At 42.5% G+C, this 18,629-nt stretch overlaps 1 protein-coding gene across 8 annotated transcripts in view; it reads left to right on the forward strand.

The window, feature by feature from the left end:
* Positions 1-3,084: 3,084 nt before the first annotated feature.
* The window catches only part of scrib (scribble planar cell polarity protein), a 126,331-nt gene continuing 110,786 nt past the window's right edge, over positions 3,085-18,629 (forward strand). For all 8 annotated transcript variants that reach the window (XM_088918324.1, XM_088918325.1, XM_088918326.1 and 5 more), the window contains exon 1: positions 3,085-4,315. In XM_088918324.1, the coding sequence (XP_088774450.1) occupies positions 4,157-4,315 (159 nt within the window). In that variant the 5' untranslated portion in view covers positions 3,085-4,156. The remainder of the gene's footprint in view (positions 4,316-18,629) is intronic.

Below are 18,629 nucleotides of genomic sequence, written 5' to 3' on the forward strand. Positions count from 1 at the left end.
CTTTTGATAATATGGGATAAAGCCAGTTTTGAATTTCATTTTTAACTGCTGGATTGTATTGCAAGTGTTCATAAGTTATGTTGGTCTTTTTTTGCCTTGACCAAGTTATATTTGCATTTATTCCATAGTGGTGTGAGACAGTTGTTTATATTGAAGGATCAGCCTTGTTGGCTGCTGTTAGGTTGAGAGCCAAGGATACTGATGCCCGGGCCGTGAGTTAAACCAGATGGAGATGTACACCTGCATCAAGGATATCAGTTATGATTGTCGTGAAATGATTTTCCAGTCAGTGAAAGGTCATGGAATTTATCCAATGGCAGGAGACCAAAATTAAGGGAAGAAAAACTCAAGTTCTATTAATTCCTCTCTACATTTGCGTGTTGCTAGTGCCACCCCACTGTACTGAAACGGAAAAATGAGCTGGGAAGTTGTATTTCATCATAAACATATTAAATAGATTTCTATGTTTTTTACTCTTTAGAAATTTGTCCAGTTCCTTGGCTCCGTTTTCTCCATTTATATAAAGATAAAAGTAAAGTGGATAGATTAGTCAGCAGCTGGGTTGGTATGGAATTTATACACCTTTAAAATGCAGGTTGGCATTATGTGCTTGTCTTTGGTTTTACAAGTTATGAATGAGCGATGCCTGCAGATGTGATGAGATTTGTGGTCAGTAAATTTTTCACTGGAGTTGGGGAATTTCATTGAGACCTTCTGCATCATGGTTATTTGAACTAGACTTGGGATATACCAGGGTTATCATAACTGTGTTCAAAATGTGACATCAGACCAGTGAGATACATCATGAATTTAAGATACATGAGTGCTCCATATTATTTGTATTGTAGAATTTAAGGGAGAATAGAAATGTTATACTCACTTTTTCAATGATCAGTTAGGGGTGTACTCATTAGATTTCAGTTTGTTTTTCTCAAATATCAAAACATCTTTAAAATAATTAAGTCTTTGGGCTTTCTCCATAAATCAAAATGTCTGGCAATTGTTTCCAGATATGCATCTTTCCTCTTGTGTAACCTTTCCAGTATGGGACAAAAACAGGACTCCTTTGCACTTCTTAGAATTTCCTTGTATTGATAAATTGGAAATAAGGGAATAAAATGGATAGGTACCTAGTTGCAAAACCAGTAATTTAAGAAAGCTGTGGACTTGCAATCATTATACTGCTATTCAGACAGGTAGCATAAATTTAGATAGGATAGCTATTTAAATTCTTATGCATATCAGGCTAAAATGTAGGAATCTAGAGTTTTTATACATGATGGTGGAGGGCAATGCAGAAAAAAGCCTGTAAAAAATTATTCATTGTCTAGTCAATGTGGGGAAGTGACAAAAAGACAATTTTTGAATAGTGAAAATAGTGAAAGATAAAATTAAATCAAGTGATGGTAAGTGTTATGAAACATTGATCATATTAATAGCCCAATCAACACAGAGAAACTGGCACCTGATTCATTTCTACAAAATTCAGAGTCCACTTATGGTCTCTTATGGGTTACTCACATTGGGTCTCCCACATTCAACTGCTACACATGTAAATATAGAGGTGTAATTGCTGTGCAATGATCCCACCGAGTTCAATGAAGAGAGTTTCATAGGTTCCAGTTAAGTTCAGTCAGATATTTACATTAAGTTCTGTTGATTCCCATTCCCCACCTGTCTCTATCCTACCATGATTAATAGATGTATGGTAGGAGGAGCACACCCTGCACAACTGAAAGATCATGGGACAATTTAAAGTTCCTTTGAGCTGTCAAATTCATTCAAGCTGGAAAGGAAAGCTGTATAGTTGATTTATGATTTCTGTCTATATAAATCAAATCATGGGTGACATATTTCCAGTTTAACAGGGTAATCTCAAAACAAGCTATTGCTGTTGGCTATCAATTCATGTTCAGTTATGCTGCTGAAGGAGTACTTTTTTCTTGTTTCGTGTACTAAAAGGATTTTTAAAAGTTTCTTATGCTCATTTGTAGCATTTTTAATGCCCCAAAGCACTTCTCAGGCAGGGACACGAAGTGCAGCACCAGCTGGTGACACTGGACTACTATTGTGCACCAGCAACCCCATTACCTGAACCGATAAGGAGAACCTGTAGGAAGATAATATTGTACAAGCCTGGACTCGCATTTAACAAGGTCGCCAGGGTTAATGCCCCAACACTCAAAATGCCGTGAGGACTTAAACGATCAGGTGGTTGGAACCTTAGTTTAACATTTCAACTGAGGGACAACACTTCGATCAGCAGTGTATAGTGTATAGTGTATATCAGCTATAAATAATAGTGTTCCTGATCACTATACTCTAGTACAGAGAGAAGAGTGCCACCTACTGATCTAGCAACACCTCTTGCAACATAAACCTGGTTTTCCTTGAGGGTTTCCCAACCCAGTACTAACCAGACCAATCTCTTGTAGCTTCTGCTGTCTGATGGGATCAGGCTACACAAGGTAAAACTGTACTTAGCTGCTAGTGGACAGCAGGCAAAAAGAAAACTACTGAGGAGCTTAAAAGTGTGCTATAAGATGTTCATATAAAGCATTTTAAAAGAAGATACAATTTGTAAAGTCTAGAAATAGATTATTTTTCACTTTTAACCTTGGTGACACATAAAATACCAAATAACTTAGAAAAGAATTACCAACGTCAAAATATATGGATAGAGAGAGACAAAGGAGTTCCTTATTTCCTTTGTATTTATTTAAATACATGAGTCAACTGAGAACGAATTCGGATCCGCAAAGTTTATTTTACATTCTCGTTAGACCCCATGGCATTTTGCTGTGTATAACACTTTAATTCCGCCCTTGATTTGAATCCACGATTAAATACCCTGTGGTTTGGGGGTGTTGGATTTTTTTCCATTCTGTAGACTTTTTCGAGTCAACCTGGCAGAGCTGGACAGGTGGCGCTCTAGGCCGCCACAGTCAACCAGCCAGGCTCAGTGCTGTTAGCCCTCCACTGCAGCAGGGCACGCTGTAGTTTGTGGCTTCTCGGCACTGAAAAGAAAGCAGCTCAGAAACAACGAAGGAGGGGAGAGAGAGGGAGGTGAACCATAGACAACAACAAGGCGGAGTTGAGCGGGCAGGCGAGAGCCGGGACAGAGTTACGCTGTATACACCAAACGCAGACCCGGGCGAAACGACAGGAAACCCCGGTGGACTACCAGCAGACGTATCTATGTGGCTACCAGGAGTCGGAAGCAGAAATATTTTATCATATTAAAAGGGTCTTAAGCTGATCCCCTTTTTGGACTGTGGCCCGCACTTTCCTTTGAGTGGCAGCCCGGCAGAAAGAGCCACACAACCGGCGACACCTTCTGCCCACTCCCCCGCCCCCCCGGCCTGGCGCAAGGAAAGAAAGAAGCAAGCGCCGTTGCAGATATTTTTCCCAGTTTGCGCCAAAAGAGCTGTGTGGATTGCATTTTGTGGTGTATTGCTGTGAATATTTTTGTGTCACAGATGTGGGCTTGTTCTTTACATTTTTTCCTTTGGACGACACAATAGCTCAAGCAGAGGACCCGCTCGATCCCTCCAGCGCACGCTGAGCGCGGCCAGTAGGTCTCTCTGCGTGGGGAGGCGTTGCGCTTGGAGCCCGATGGGACAAGAGGAAGAAAAGCGGCGCCTGGGATTTGAATCGGATCTGGAATTAATCTGTCGCCTTTTGTTTTGATATAAGACCTTGTGGAAAGAGCTCAGGCTTCACGAAAGACAGATTTGTCAGGAAGGTGTCCAAAGCTAACTAGTTTAACATTTTTGTAAGAATTTTTAGCTTTAAAAAATCTTTTAAATAGGGATTTTTATTTTACCGTGTTTTAATTTGGTACATAACACAATATCGCTTAATAAGTTTTTCTTAATTCAAAAGCAAATTGAAATCCCTGGATAATTGCAAAATTTTGTTCCGAGACAACTGGAGATAATATCGTGCTTATCTCCTTTGTTTTCTGGATCTCGGCATCTTTTCGGTGGATCGACATAACAGATCTTGGATTTTGTGGATTCCCCCTCCTCCCTCTTTCTCGGTCGTGCTGGATACAGTTTTGGTTCTCCCTCCTCCTCCCCCACACTCCCTCCCTCGCTCTCCGATGCGGAGTGTCTGATCAGCCCCGGTGTCCTCTACCCAGCGGCTGTCGGAGATGCTGAAGTGTATGCCGTTGTGGCGCTGCAATCGCCACGTCGAGTCGGTGGACAAACGGCACTGCTCTCTGCAGACAGTGCCCGAGGAGATATACCGCTACAGCCGGAGTCTAGAGGAGCTGCTTCTGGATGCGAACCAACTAAGAGAACTGCCTAAGGTAAGTCAGGGGCAGGTTTGAATGCCGGGCACCAGTGAGCGCCCCCCTGGTGTGCCTGAGACCCGCCTGTGTCCTCGCAGTCAGCCCGGAGCAGGATTTCACCCGACGCACACGAGTGAGAATCCGTGGCCGTGTCATCACCTTCTCAGCCAGGAATGGAAATGGAAAGTTCGGTAGTGTGTGATGAGAGCGGAAGGGTGCAATTTAGTTGTGGGGGGAAATCAAATAGATTGAAGCGAAGCAGTGCCACGACCACTTTTACTGTAGTTTACTGTAGTGCATGAAATCTGGGGTCTGTGTTCGCACTTTCGACTGCTTTGGCAAGAAGTTTGAAGCCTCGTAATCCAAGGATGACCTTCCTTTATTTTAGTTAATTTCCTTTTAACTTTATTTTTCATTCCTGAGTGACATATGTTGCAAAGGCAAGATTTCTAATTTACCGAATAAATGCCTGGGACTTGGGAACTGACCTTGTGACTCGACAGCGATGATGTTGCTGGTGTGGTCAGTGTGTCGGTGGACTCCACAAACCGGGATATTCTGTACGTGACAGGCCGGTTTATCTGGTGCTCGTGTTTATTCAGATTAGTACGTTAATGTGAGTGGTGCTTTCGCCTATTATCTGTAAAGTACAGCGAGTCCCTTCCATTTCTTCGAAACGAATGGAAAATTTAGAGAAGGACGCAAAGTCTTTTAGGGGAGTGAAGTACGGTTTCGTGAGGTTGAGAGCGATTGACGTAACGCGTTCCCGTTCTTCATTATTTACAAAACCATGGGGAAGGATCCATGTACACACCCAGCTCTTTAACAGCATCTCAGGGAGAGGAAAGACAGATAAATTGAAAAGGGAATTTACTCTGGACAGATGTCTCTGATTTTAAATGCACATAGCAGCCTCTGCGGTTTCAGGTGTTTGTAAAAATTATATTATCATTTCTCGACTTTTCCCTTTAATTCCCCTTGAGATTTTAGTTGACATACTGTGACATAGTTGCATAGTGTATTTCCCTAGGTTGCGGCACCCTGGCGACTTAAATCCCCACAGAGTCGCAGTTATTGTGTTTTTAATCCCCTGTACCCTTCGAAAGGCTCCTGACTCTACGGAACCCTGAGAAAGACCTCCACATTTACTCCACATGTCAGAGCTTCTCAGTGCCCTCAGTATTATTTGTGAACACTGACTCAAACATGCTGCACCGTGAGTTGTGATTGGCTCAAGAGCAAAGTGGCTGAGGAAAGTCACCAAACTAGACCGGCATTGACCAGGAGGGCTGCAGTGAAGCAGAGAAGGCTATGCGAACCGCCATAGAAGTGTAGTAGTTTGAGAGATTTCTCCTTTGGATGAGATATGCACAAGTAGTGGGTCTGTAACTCTTGGGCGGAGAGCTGGTGAGGAGTGGTCATCTGAATTGTCAGGTATCCATCTCTCTGTGTAAGGCTGAGCAATTCAAAACCATTGAATTTCCGTAGGATCTGGTTTTCCACCTGTAATCAGATCTGTACTCTGTAATGGCAAGAGCATGAAGACAGAATTAGTAAGGTTCATCTTCAGTGTGCAAAACCTTTGCCTTTATAGCGCTGCCTTCTTTTAGCCCTGTTTTTGTCAGTTGTAATTGTATTGTTGATGGCTCCCAGGCCCAGTGGCAGGTACACTTCATGCCCAGAATGTCAGTGACATCCCTAACCCTGACGTTGCCAGGCTGAGAGGGTGTCGATGCGAGCTGGGGCTTGGGGCATCAGTCTGCCGTTGTGTGAGGGACGTGCCGTGTGCTGGAGAAGGGCAACTTGTTTGCGTTTGGAACATTTTCACTTCAGGCTCCTGTTTTTTTTCCCCCCGAAAATAATTGTAGAGGGGCCAGGGTGAGAATAAGTCACACATTTTCCTTTAACTTAAGGGTAGTTTCCGAGCATTGGCCAGAGTTGTTTATCAGGGCTTCAGAAAAGGTGGGGGAGATTTTGTAGTGGAGTAAAAGGCTCCAGAAGGCTGTCCGTTAACAAATGCTCTCGGAGGTAGCATATGAGGTGAGAAATTAACCCTTTAGCATGAATACCAGAGGGTGAGCGATGGCTGGAGACACACCAGGTCAAACCTTCCCTGTCTGTGAACTGTTTTCCCATGGTTAGTTTGCTGCACTTGGGTCAGTTTCGTTTCATGCAACAGGTGCACAGCATTTGCAGAATCACATGATGAAAGGTCAATTGTTTTGATCTCGAATTCAAGCGGCCGTCTCTTTCAGCTCGCAAACAGATGTGCGTGGGAGGGTGTTCTGTGCCCACCTCAATAAGGGGTCTCTGCTAAACCTGTTCTCGCAGGGCTCACAGAAAGGATCTTAGAGATGAAAATAAATAATGCACAATCCTTTGAAGTGCTGCTTTAAAATGGCCGTGTCTGTGTGGCACAGTGGGTGTGATTTGCACGGTATCGAATGCAGGAGATTAGCAGACTTGGCAGAGACACTCGGATAACCTAGAGTCTAAAGGGCACTTCAACAGAAACGTCCGTGGCGTGTTAATAGAATCAGTTGCTTCTGCTATGCCTGAACTGAACAGCACTTCTGCCTCTTTTAAATTCCCCACCATGAGCTGAGTTTGCAAGCTTGGCTCTTCATCTCACGGTGACTCGGGAGTCTCATGGGTGTTGTTTACAGGTGTGTTTCCCTGGCAGCCAGAGCAAGTCAGGGGAGCAAATGTTAGTTTAAGGAAGAGTGAGGAAGTGCTTTTTAAACAAGGGTGGAACATGCAGCGCACTACTGTACTCAGGAAGATCTGATGCAGAGTGGACAGTAGAGTTTGTCTGTGTGTGCGTTGCAACAAAAGTCAAGTGAATTTTAGAGAGGAGCTTAGTCAAGAGTGTGGAGTGAAATTCCGGCCAGGTGTGCTCATGAACGTTTAAGAGTTGTAAAACTAAATTCTTCTTGTGCTTACTTAGTGTGCTGATCTAATTTTTACCTTAAGTTTTAATTTGGGACTATTTACTAATCAGGTGGCCATACATTGATGCAATTGCAAAAGTGGTGAAATCTTTTCTTCAGTGACACTAGGGAATGAAAGTGCTACAAGGCTGTGCATTGGGCTGTAGCTGATGAGGACACAGAAGGTGACTTAGCTCCTCGAGCAGCTTCTCGCCTTGTCCTACATGATTATCCTTCAAGCCCTGGTAACAGTGCCGTTTGAGAGACATTGTAAAGCTGTGGGAGTAGTGGGGTCTCAGCCTTCCAGAAACGTGGACAACCATTGGACAGTCTGTCTCTCCTTATAAAAAGGCAACAGAACGCAGGCTGTACAACACAGCCTGTTTTAAGAAATGCTCTACTCTGTAGAGTACAATGGAAGCATTTGTGTAATGGTGTAAGTCTGGTCTACCTTGCTGGTAACTGATGGTCCCCCAGTATTGCAAGTTGAGTTCTGAACTGGTTTGGTTTATGATTATTTCCAGGTTTTTCACCTTTGATAACACGGAAGTGATAGTCACTTCTGACCCCAGCTATGGAATTTCAGTATTTTATTGGTATCATTTGACTTCTCAGTGAAGTTTAAAAACCAGAAAAGTTCTAGTCTTCATGATAAATTAAGTAATATTGACTGATTAAGTAAGCAATTAATACTTTCAAGTGATAGGAGGTGCAGAAGTGAGAATACCCTCTGCCACTCCAGAGCTGGGCTTGAGCAGGAGCAGTGGTATAGAGCACACGGGCCTTAGGGAGAGGCTTTTCCTGTATCCTGCTTCTGGGATGGGGGGCCTGCAGTTGTGTGCTCAGGTGCCATGGAAACATGTGTGGTGTAGAATTGATCATGGCGAAAAAGAACGGCATGAGAGATTGTGTATTGTTGGCATCCAAACAGCGTGTTAATTCAAGAGTGGCGTATCTTGAAAATTTTAAGGAGTTTCATTTCTGCAGTGAATGCAAAAAAAGAAACCAAAATCCTTGCCTGATGGTAAACTGACTTGCCAGAGTGTAGTGTTCCACTGTTTGGTGGTGTTAATGATCTGGGGCCAAGCAGACAGGAAGGACAGTGCAACCAGTCTGAGCAGATGGGAGATCCTCCCACTGATACACCTCACTGCTGATGTACCTCCCTGGCTACGGTGTCATCTACATCACATGTCCTGTCTGTGCTCTGTGCCTTGTCTGTCTTTTTTTTACTGAGGCGGTAGATGCCAGCTAACTATTCCAGGAAATTTAACCACAAAACAGTCCTTTCAGGGCTAAATAAGGACTAGTGGAGAAGTATTTAAGTGTTGCACAAGTTAGAAAGTTTTTACTTGTGAGGTTCGGGGCCTTGTGTCATGTGTATGTACACTTTGCAAGAACCCGCAACGGAATGAGAAGCTAATGAGGAATAATAATATATGAACAATTATGGAGGTTTGAATAAATCCTGATGTAAGTTTATTATTGATTTGCACTCTATTCTCTGTGGAAATAATTTAATTCTTATAAATCTAAATCGTGTATAAATAACTCTACAAAGACCATGATGGAACATGAGTTCAAGAGCGTTTAGAATCCCACCACACAGTCTGGTTGTTTTATTGAAATAGATTAGTTAATCTAAGCATTAACCAAAAAACCTTCCACAAAGCACCCACAACCAGATCAGAAAAAAAACTGAGCAACTGAATCACAAGAGTATGCAAGTTATGTAAAACATGTTTTTAATAGGTCGTCAGACTGAAGGCAGGTGTTTGAGACCTCTAGTTCATCCTTGACAGTGTACGCAGAGGAGCAGGGTCTGGAGCACCTGCTCGTTTCTCATTGTAACACGTTTGCTAAACATGGTCTTTGTTTAACTCCTAAGTGGTTCATTCATATTGGCACAGTTCTTTATCCATTACCAAATGGGCAGGGGAAGGAAAATGAGTTAATCAAATATTACACTGGAATGCAGAGTAAACAGGTAAACAGTAGACAGGGCCCCACTCACTCAAACTTCTGCCTTTTCCCAGTCTCTTAAAACAATTATGTAGCACAGTTTAACGATTATATACCACAAAAGGTCATTTGTACCTGCGAAATGAGTAGACAGTCACAAGTCTCTCCTTTTATTTTTTTGTTTCCGTACTACACTGCAAATTTGTTCCTTCTCTTTCAGCTTCCTCCTTGCCTGGATTAAACATTTTTCACAGATGTGTAACATAGTAGTGTGGCTCTTGGCATCAGGAAACTCTGTCAACTCTTTCTGTGGTTTCAAAGCATTAGAAGATGCATTTGTATGGTATTGTCATGACAAGACAGGAAGTAAATTAAATACCTGTGTCCTCCATTGTCCAGCTATATATTGTGTTTTGGGATTTCTTCTGTCCATGTGCCCAATCTGTCTTTGTTTCTATACACAGGTGTTTTTTGTATAAGGGCATATGTCCTATGTACATACTCAAGGTCAAATAAATGTGTGTAGCCCCCAAAGACAGAAAAATCTCCATTTGAAAAGATTTTGATTTTGTTTGAAGGAGGGTATGGACATTGAAAGAGAGCAGCATTGCCGCGGTGGAAGGGTGTACAAGTGTTTCTAGGTATTGTGGTGTCATGATGCTTTTTAAAGTTTCATGCCCATGATTATACTACTTTCCTGACTTCAGTCAGTGGTGGCTTTTCTGGATTTGAGCTGTATGGATTTAAAGGCAGGACGGTAGTACAGTGGCTAACTTTGCCTTGCAGCACTGGGGAGCTGCGTTCATTTCAGTACCTGGGGTGCTATCTTTGTGGAGTTTGCATGTTCTTGGGTGTCTTCTGAGAGCTCTTGTTCCCTCCTGCAGTTCAAGGACACAGTGGTAGGTTAATTGGTGGGAATTTGAATTTCTGGGAAAATTGGCTCTAGTGTGTGTGCGTATTTGTATGTGTATACCATGTGATGGACTGGCGTCCCATCCTAGGTGTACTCTGCTTTGCTCTCATACTTGCCGGGATAGGCTCTGGCTCCCTCGTGACCTTGAACTGGATGAAAATGAACTGTTAGAAAATGGATTAATACCTTGATCTCTCTTTCAAATCACTGTAAATTGGCTTTAAATTTCCAAAGCTGACGATCAATTGGGTCATGGAAGCTACTTGAACCTTTTCACATCTGAATAGTTTGGATTTATTGGGGATCGGAGGGTACGAGCTGACTGTTAGCAGATATCACTAGAGAACAGGGTGTGAGCTCAGGGGAGCATAATGAAATTTATCACCCTTCCCAAAAATCTGTAAGAGGTACTTCCAGTCCTTTTGAAAAAGTCCAGAAGGGAAACGGTAAATAAGCAGTGAAGTGCTGTGCTGATAGTTATTCTGTCTGTATGGGTCCTATTCTCTTAACTCTTCAGCCTGCCAGTTTCTCTGCACTTTCAGTAAATGTCACTGAACAGGCAGGTCAGGAACCTTCTCCTTTCTAGTGACATTTTAAAGACCCTAGGTGTGTCTGCATGTGTATTCTCAAAGGCTTTTTGACGGTTGCAGTGGTTCCCACTGAGCAGTTCACATTTGTTTAATCTCCTCCTGGAAAAGCAGGATTGTTCACTATTGGATCCTCTTACTTCTGGTGGTTGTACACTCCCTACCCAGGCTCTTATCCCTTAAGGCTGTCTTGCGTCCTGTAAGAAAATTCACTGGAACTGCCACTTTGAAGCTGCATCAACTTACAAATGAAATAACGTGTAACAAATTGCCAAGATGAAAGTAGATTAGACGCAAACCGACAGCCTGAGCGAGCGGTTTTGGCTCTGTGGTCTGTGACGGGTCTGAAGGGGACAGCTATGAGCCACGCTGATATCTGTGCAAAGGCCATGCAAGGTCTATGGGGACAGGCCTGCTTTTCAGGGTGTGTTTATTTTAATAAGGCAGTGGGAGTATGAAGTGGTGACAGGATGCGGAAGAAAAATGTAGGGAGTAAAGAAGCAGAGAAATATACGGTAGGAAAAGAAAGCTGTCAGGAATGATTTATTAGCGGGGAGGCTGGTAGTGGTTACTGGTAGTGTGCTCTCCGTTCGATGTGTACCAGTGCCAGGGGGACAAGAGAGAGGCTCCTTCTTTAGCAGGCCCGGAGGCCTGGGCATGAGAACAGGCTGCCATGGATTCATCCTCAGTTAGGAGAAACTGGAAGGTAAATAGAGTCCCGCAGCACAGGCTGGGAGCTTTGTTTCTAGGCAGGGGCTGCAGTGAAGACTGAGGGCAGAGCAGCTGGAGTGAAAGAGGGCAGTGATCCGCAGTGTTCATCTGTGCCCTCCAATGGGCCCCACAGTCCCAGCAGGCCCTTCAGAGTAGAGGCTTCCTCCAGAGAAAACAGCATAGCGCTGTTTGCATGTTTGTTGCATCGGGACGATTTGTATGTGCATGCATTTGTGGGTAGCAGATTTCAGATGACAGAAAGATTGTTCGGGTTTTGAAAGTTGGAAAGAGGCTGTGGTAGGAAGGAAGGAAAGCTCTTGTGGAAATGTCGAGCTAAAATCCATTTAAAAAGTGCCCTGAAAAGTGTACGCAAGTAAAGACATTGGCAGGAGGTGGCCGAGTGCAGTCTGTTCGAGGAAGTTCTGGTACATCCAGCATGAACACAACCGTGTCAGGACAGTGCAACTTCCCACACAATGTCTCAATGCCCTTCGCCACACAGCCCAAAAATAAATGGGGTGCAGTCAGAACTCAGGCAGTCTGTGCAGTATTGAATCCTCAGGGGTGGTAGAGGGTGCTGGGTTCATGTGGAGGTGACCCTGGAGTTGTGGTGATCCAGTCCTCAGCGTTGGTGTACTTACAGGTCCAGAGTGGGGGGGCTTTATTGATTTTGTCTGTGTGAACATTGCATTAGCCTGGCCCTGAAAATGCCACTTTGAGGGGATTTTTGTTCATTCCCTTTTCACTGTATTGCCTGAAACCTAGAAGTAGTAAATGAACAAAACTGGCATTGCATCATCATCTTTTTTTTTTTGTTTACACTAATGAGAAACCACAACTGGTATCCGTGAACGTGATGATGCAAGCGTATCTGTCTAATCTGGTTGATTTCCCTTCCCTCCCTGTCTCTTTCTTTCTCTCTGTCTCTGTCATTTTGTCTCTGTTCCCTTCCTGGTCACTTGCTCCAGGCCTGATAATCGTCCACCCGCATGCAAAATTCCCCTCCTGCTAGCAGGCAAGATGCAGCTTCTTATCTAAATTCTCCAGAAGCAAGATGGCATGATGACTTTTCCGATACTTTCGTTTTGAAAGTGGAAAGTGTTGCTCCACTTAAGCTCCTTTTCATTCGTTTTCTGCATCAGTTCTTTTTTATAAAGAGGTCCTCTTTGCCCTTAGCAAAAACAAAAACATGCACTTCTATTGCGGAACATACACAGTTTCAAAATGCCCACTTCGTTAGGTTATGTCTTCTCAGGATTTAAAACGGACACAATGGCTATATTCTGCGATTATATATTGGGGAGACTCCTGAAAGATCTGCACAATTTTTTATCAAGGAATGGTTAGTTGTTGCTAAGGTTTTATGGCACTGCACATTACCAGGAGTTCTGCGCTATTTTAGCTCTGTTAAGCAGGATTGAGCCAGGTCCTGCAGTGCCATGTAACCAGAGGAACTTTCGATCTGGATGAAAAGAGATTGGATTGAGGTACTCGTGCGGGACACAGGATCCTATCAGCACTTAACAGAGAGTGTAAGTTGGAGCCTGTCAGCAAGGGGAATGATGTAGAACAGTGGTTCTAAAACTGTGGTACGCGTACCACTGATGGTATGCGGAGCGCCCCCAGGTGATAACACCAGATCACCCTGAAAATTTGTTGTGTGCGCTGAAAAGTTGGGAATTCAAAATTGAATAATTAAAAATTATGTACATTTTTCATCTGTAATTTACTTAATCGGTTTCAGAAAGCTTGAGATGGGTTTCATATTTTCTATTTTAATAAAATTCGTTTATGTGTCAAATACGCAGCCTATGTACTTAGCTACGTCGATACAGCGTGCTAATGAGTGTTCATACTCCTCTTTCAGCTTTCAAAGACACAGCTTAGCGCCACATTTGCCAACAAAACAAGTGATCGAAAATAAATACCTCGCAAAAATCAAGTATTATGTCATGGCTGAAAGGAATAGATGCCAAGAGTACTGATGCCAGCTCCGATAGATCACTCACACCCATTAAGAATGAGGAGGATTATACATCGGCCACTAGGATAACCATATTTGAACATCAAAAAAAGAGGACACCCTGATGAACTTTCCTATTGCCTTATCTGGGAAGGGGGTGGGGATGGAGAGGGTTTTCAAAATGTCCCACGTTTTATGTTCATTGGTAAAGTAACTGTGATGATGATTAAATGTGTGAAATGCATAAGTCCACTCTGCTGCAATAATAGCATTACAAAATCTGTTAATTTGGTTGACAAACTCTCTCCTAGAATTGCCTTTTTGTGTTTGAGTCAACATGAGCTTGCAAGTCAAGTACAGCTTTATTTGCCACGAAGATAAAAGTACCAGGCTTACACACCAAACATTCAGCTTCCCAGTCTTCTCTGCCACTTTGAAAACACGGAAATTAATTTTTTAGTTCTGCTGTGAATTTACACTTTTGCTTTGGCATTGCGTTTGAGGGTAGGAAAATGATCAACAAAATAGGTAGCCTTTCGAAGGAATGTTTCTGCACTGCACAGACTGAGTAAAGACACTAATATTGATGCCCAATTTTGCTCTTTCATTATATAATCATACACGTACAGGACGAAAACTGAATGAGGACGTACAGTAGGTTGCGAAGCAAAATAAAGAAGTTAAGAAATTCTCTCTTTCTAACTATCTTTAAAACGTTTGTGAATTATTCTTCATGGTGAAAATAATTGGGTCAAAATCCCAGACATTTTTGGATATTTGGAAATGCTCCCCGGTTGTAGATATAAGGAGCAAAATTGAGGACATGTCTGGGAAAATCTGGATGTATGGTAACCCTATTGGCCCCCTGACACTAGCTCTTCTGCTGAACGCAACACAGACAGCACTGCTAGTGTTAGCAAGTGTTGGAAAACGACTACGAGGCGATACGATCCAAATTAACTAAGTCCTCGGTGCTATTTTTATTATATGTGTGTATGAGTGTGTGCTCATGTTGGTCATTGAGATTTTCTGGGTTTCTATGAGAAGATGATTAGTAGGTGGTACTTGGATGCTTTGGTTTGATTAGTGGTGGTACTTGGTCCACAAAGTTTGAGAACCACTGATATAGAACAACAGAAGGTTCGGTTTGGGTTTCTACATCCCCTTCCCTCTGGGAAACCTGGAAAATGGCCCTCGGGTTTTAAGTCTTGAAAATTAGGGAAGACATATGCATGGGAAAACTCACAGGCTAGATCACTATTTTCAATACTGTGTGCTCACACAGTTTTGACTCTTGCCTCCCCACCTCCTTATTTAATTAAATTTTCCACATACAAGAGTGGACCCACGTCTTCCTCCGCTGAGGACGTCCACAGGGTTGATTTTCAGTGTTTCTGAGGATTGTGAATATGTGTATCAGGTCATTTCCATTTTATTGTGCAGTATCATGTGCAAGTGTGTGCTTTCTCATGCCAGCTGTGATGGCTAGATGGTTCGATGTTCTTAATTATGTGAGACTTTGCATGTCAGTTGCTTCAGAGTCTGACTGGGATCTGATGCTCGAAATAGCTGTGCAATCCCTGTAATGCAGATGGAGTTGTAAACCTGCAGGGTCTTTGTAAACAAAACATAATTTACTTCTTGAGCCCACTTGGCCCCTCCCCTACCCAGGACAGGCGTTTCCCACCCCAGGACTCTGTTTTGTCTCCAGCATGTGTCTCTGTCAGTCAGAGCTGCCTCCTGGAACCGGGGACTGAAAAAGGGCTTTCCCTGGTGCGGGGCTGAGCGTAGCTCGCGCTGGTGATTCATCACACCTGGCACTGTGCTCCTGCTGCAATTAATCACCTCCTTCTCTCCCACGGCCTGTCTTGGACAGAGTAGCGCTCCTGCTCTGGAGAGAGGGAGAATGAAAGGCCCTCTTTTGTCCATCCATCTGTGATGGTATGAGAACTGCTTCAGCAGTGACATGCCCGAAGCACAGCCAGCAACACCCTTTTTTCAAAACACCCTCCACATTATCACTGAACTCTCCTTATGAACAACAGTATCTGCCTGTTCTGCTGCTGCAAGCTGTGCATTAGCATACTGTAAGACTCATTTCCTAATGGCCTTTGCTAGATCAACTAACCAGGCTTCAATCAAGGTGATAAGAGGCTTCAGAACAGAAGATTTCGCACACACAAAGAGCTGCTTTTCGAGATCGGAGACTGGGTGCTGCACAATCTTGAGTAGCAAACCCTTAAAAAAGATTTTGGAGAAAAAATAAAGTGGTATTTAAAAAAATAGATAACCACTTCCTTAGATTAAAAAAAAATTAAAACCGTGTTGGATTTCAGTAGGAGTGGAGGGGCCGGGGACCAGACACATCGATGTGGAGAGGAGGGAGACACAGCTGTTCCAAGTCCCAAGCCACTTAAGGGCTCCCAGGTTTTCTTCACCCTTAGAACGTGAATTTTCCCTCCCTGTCCTTTTCAGTGATATGCAAGGCTGCTTTTACTTACTCTCTGCATCATTTATTTTTCTGTGTTTTCAAGCTCAGGCTGTTCTGCACAAACGTTCCCCTTCTTCCCTTTCATAAAGACAACACAGCAAGCTTAAACCTAGAGTAATGTGTGTAACTGGAAGCTGAGCTGCGTTATCAGCAGGGGAAACGTTTTTGTTCTTGGGATGTTTGGGGAAACAATGTTGTAGGTAGCTTTGGTTTGGGGGTCCACTGGGGTGTCTCAGATGTCAGAGATGGGAGAATGTGGCCCCCTTGGCAGTAGAGGGGGGTGTGGGGGGCTGAAATAATGCTGAAGGAAACAGAGGTACTCACTGAGAGGAAAAAAAAAGTTTACTTGTAGCAGCTTCTTTTAAATTAATAAAAACTTGTGCTGCTTTCATTAGATAAAACTAGCTGTAATATTACAAAAAGTAATCTTTGTGTAGGCCTAAACAGTAATGAAGTCCACTGTGATCAGAAAGTTGCAACATTTATGCATTTTATCTAAGTTGTTGGTAAAAGGAAGAGTGACACAAACTGAAGAATAAATTTGTATGAAAGATTGCGGGTAGTGTGTTGTGAACTGGTTGTGAACATGCAGTATGGTATTTGACGAGAACAGTGAGTGCACTGCTGAGGGGTACCCACATTCTTGGAAACTAAGTCTTGGCTGCTGTCTTGGTTAGGCTCTTGCCCTGCTGCTGATTTGTGAAGGGCTTGAGCTGCTGGGAAGGGCTCCCAGCATGCAGTTTTCTTAATGGGCTTACCATCGCTTATCTGCCTTTTGTTCTCGAAGGTGCTTGAGTTTGTGGTGTTGAATGTGGAATGTACTCTGGGAGTTGGAGTCTTTCAACGGAGATTAACATCTCAGGCTCGTTTTTCCAGATGTCTAGCAGGCTAGTGTGCTCCATTGCCTATGTGCGCTGAGCAGAAATATCCAAAAACGCATTCAGGAGCAAAATTGATGTGAATTAGTACAGATTACATTAAATAGAAGACTACATGTAACACTGTAAAATATTTTGATAGCTTAAAGTTTTGCAAGTTCAAGGTATTTTGTATACTTTAGTTTATTTTGTAGTTCTCTTTCTGCAGATATTTATTATGCAGATATGCAGATTTTTGCAGATATTTATTATGATCCTATTATGTTAAATTCTGCAGGGTCCAGTGAAAAAATCTGAATATGATAAATGCGTCTATGCATAGCTGCTCGTTTATAACATCAGCTGCTAGTGATCTAGAGAAGGAAATGTGAAATCAGTCTAATTAACTCAATGATTAGTACTGTGAAGGCATCCTGAGGTCAGAGTGAACAAAAGTCAGACAACTGGAGTTGTGCAAGAGCTGAAGCTAGTAAAGCAGTTTGGATCTTCTGTTGGGTGTTGAGTTTCTTGATAGGCAAAAATTACATAAATCTCAGCGTTATGTAAATCTGACAGAAGTGCAGCAGAGCAGAACCTGTACTTGCAGCTTCTGTCTGTGCTTGCTGAAGTACACACAGTCTGTCTTTCCTTTAGATAAAGTGATAAGTGCTATATTTTATAGAAAATATCTGGGGCAAGTGCTAAAAGATCTTAACTTAATCTTATCTTGTTTTGTTTTTAAGTTTTTATATTTTAAATTAGATTGAAGTTTTTCGAATTGTTATGTATTTGTGTAATTGGAACATCCTGACACCTATATTTAATAACATTTGTAAAAAAGCTGCCTTAGTTCTGGTTGGTCAGTTCTCTATCTGCATTTCTTTAGAGTGTCCTGCTTCTCACATGTTTAGAAACTGACTTTTGCTTTTAATGTTTAATGTGTGACATATATAAAGAGAGTGTACCTTCTATATGAAAAAGTTTAAATATTTTGTGTCAGGTCTTCAGTTCTTTCACTTTTGCAGGTTTTCTCAGAATGATTTAACCGGGTTCAGCATAGGATCGTGCAGTATATCTCATTAGGATGTTTTGCAAGATGGTTTTATTGCCCAGTCATCTTTTAACTGGTATTACACTGGTCTGTTTTTGTCTTGTGGTTTTGTTTGGGGGTTTGTAAGTAGTTTAGGAATTAACAGGCTTTGGATGGGCACATTTTTTGTAATAAAAACTATTATCTCTTGCATTGTTTTTGCAGCAACCAACATACAAAAGCAGCCACAAAATGAATTTTCGAACATTTTAAAACTGCGACTTTGGGCCATACTGGCTATCAGTGTAGTTTAAGACTGAGGAGATTTGACAGTAGTGCCACTTGATTGTTATCCAAAAAATTATGATAACTGGTATGTGGTAAAGCAAACCAGGTTTGGACACTATCAAAAGCAAAGCTGAAAAAAACTTCAACTGTACATCTTCTTTTTTTAACAGATTGTTTAACCAGTACAAAGAAAAATGTTTAAAAACCATTTTCTACCCAAACTCACAAATACTGTGCATTATTGAATTAGATACCTTAATAGAGGGCCTGTGCCATCACAGAGCCTGTGTTCTAACAGTCTCTGGTGAAACTGATGCCGTGAATCTTTCATGGTGAGAACAGGTCTTCCACTGGGTGTCGGTGATGGCTTGGCTGTTGGTCATTATGGTTGATGTGCAGTGTGTGAGCAGTGGGCTGAGAAGATCCTTGATGGGATTCTTATATCATTAAGTTACTGACGGTAAAAGCACGAAAGTCAGGATGCCTGGTGAACTTCACATTCTTGATTTCGCTTTACTGGTCTACAGAGATCTGCATGGAGTACTAACACACAGAAGACATGATGGCTGGATGGATTAATACCCTTATCGTTTCCTTTTT

This window comes from Atractosteus spatula, chromosome 6, assembly GCF_055471065.1.
Source record: "Atractosteus spatula isolate fAtrSpa1 chromosome 6, fAtrSpa1.hap1, whole genome shotgun sequence".
Classification (NCBI taxonomy): Eukaryota; Metazoa; Chordata; class Actinopteri; order Semionotiformes; family Lepisosteidae; genus Atractosteus; species Atractosteus spatula.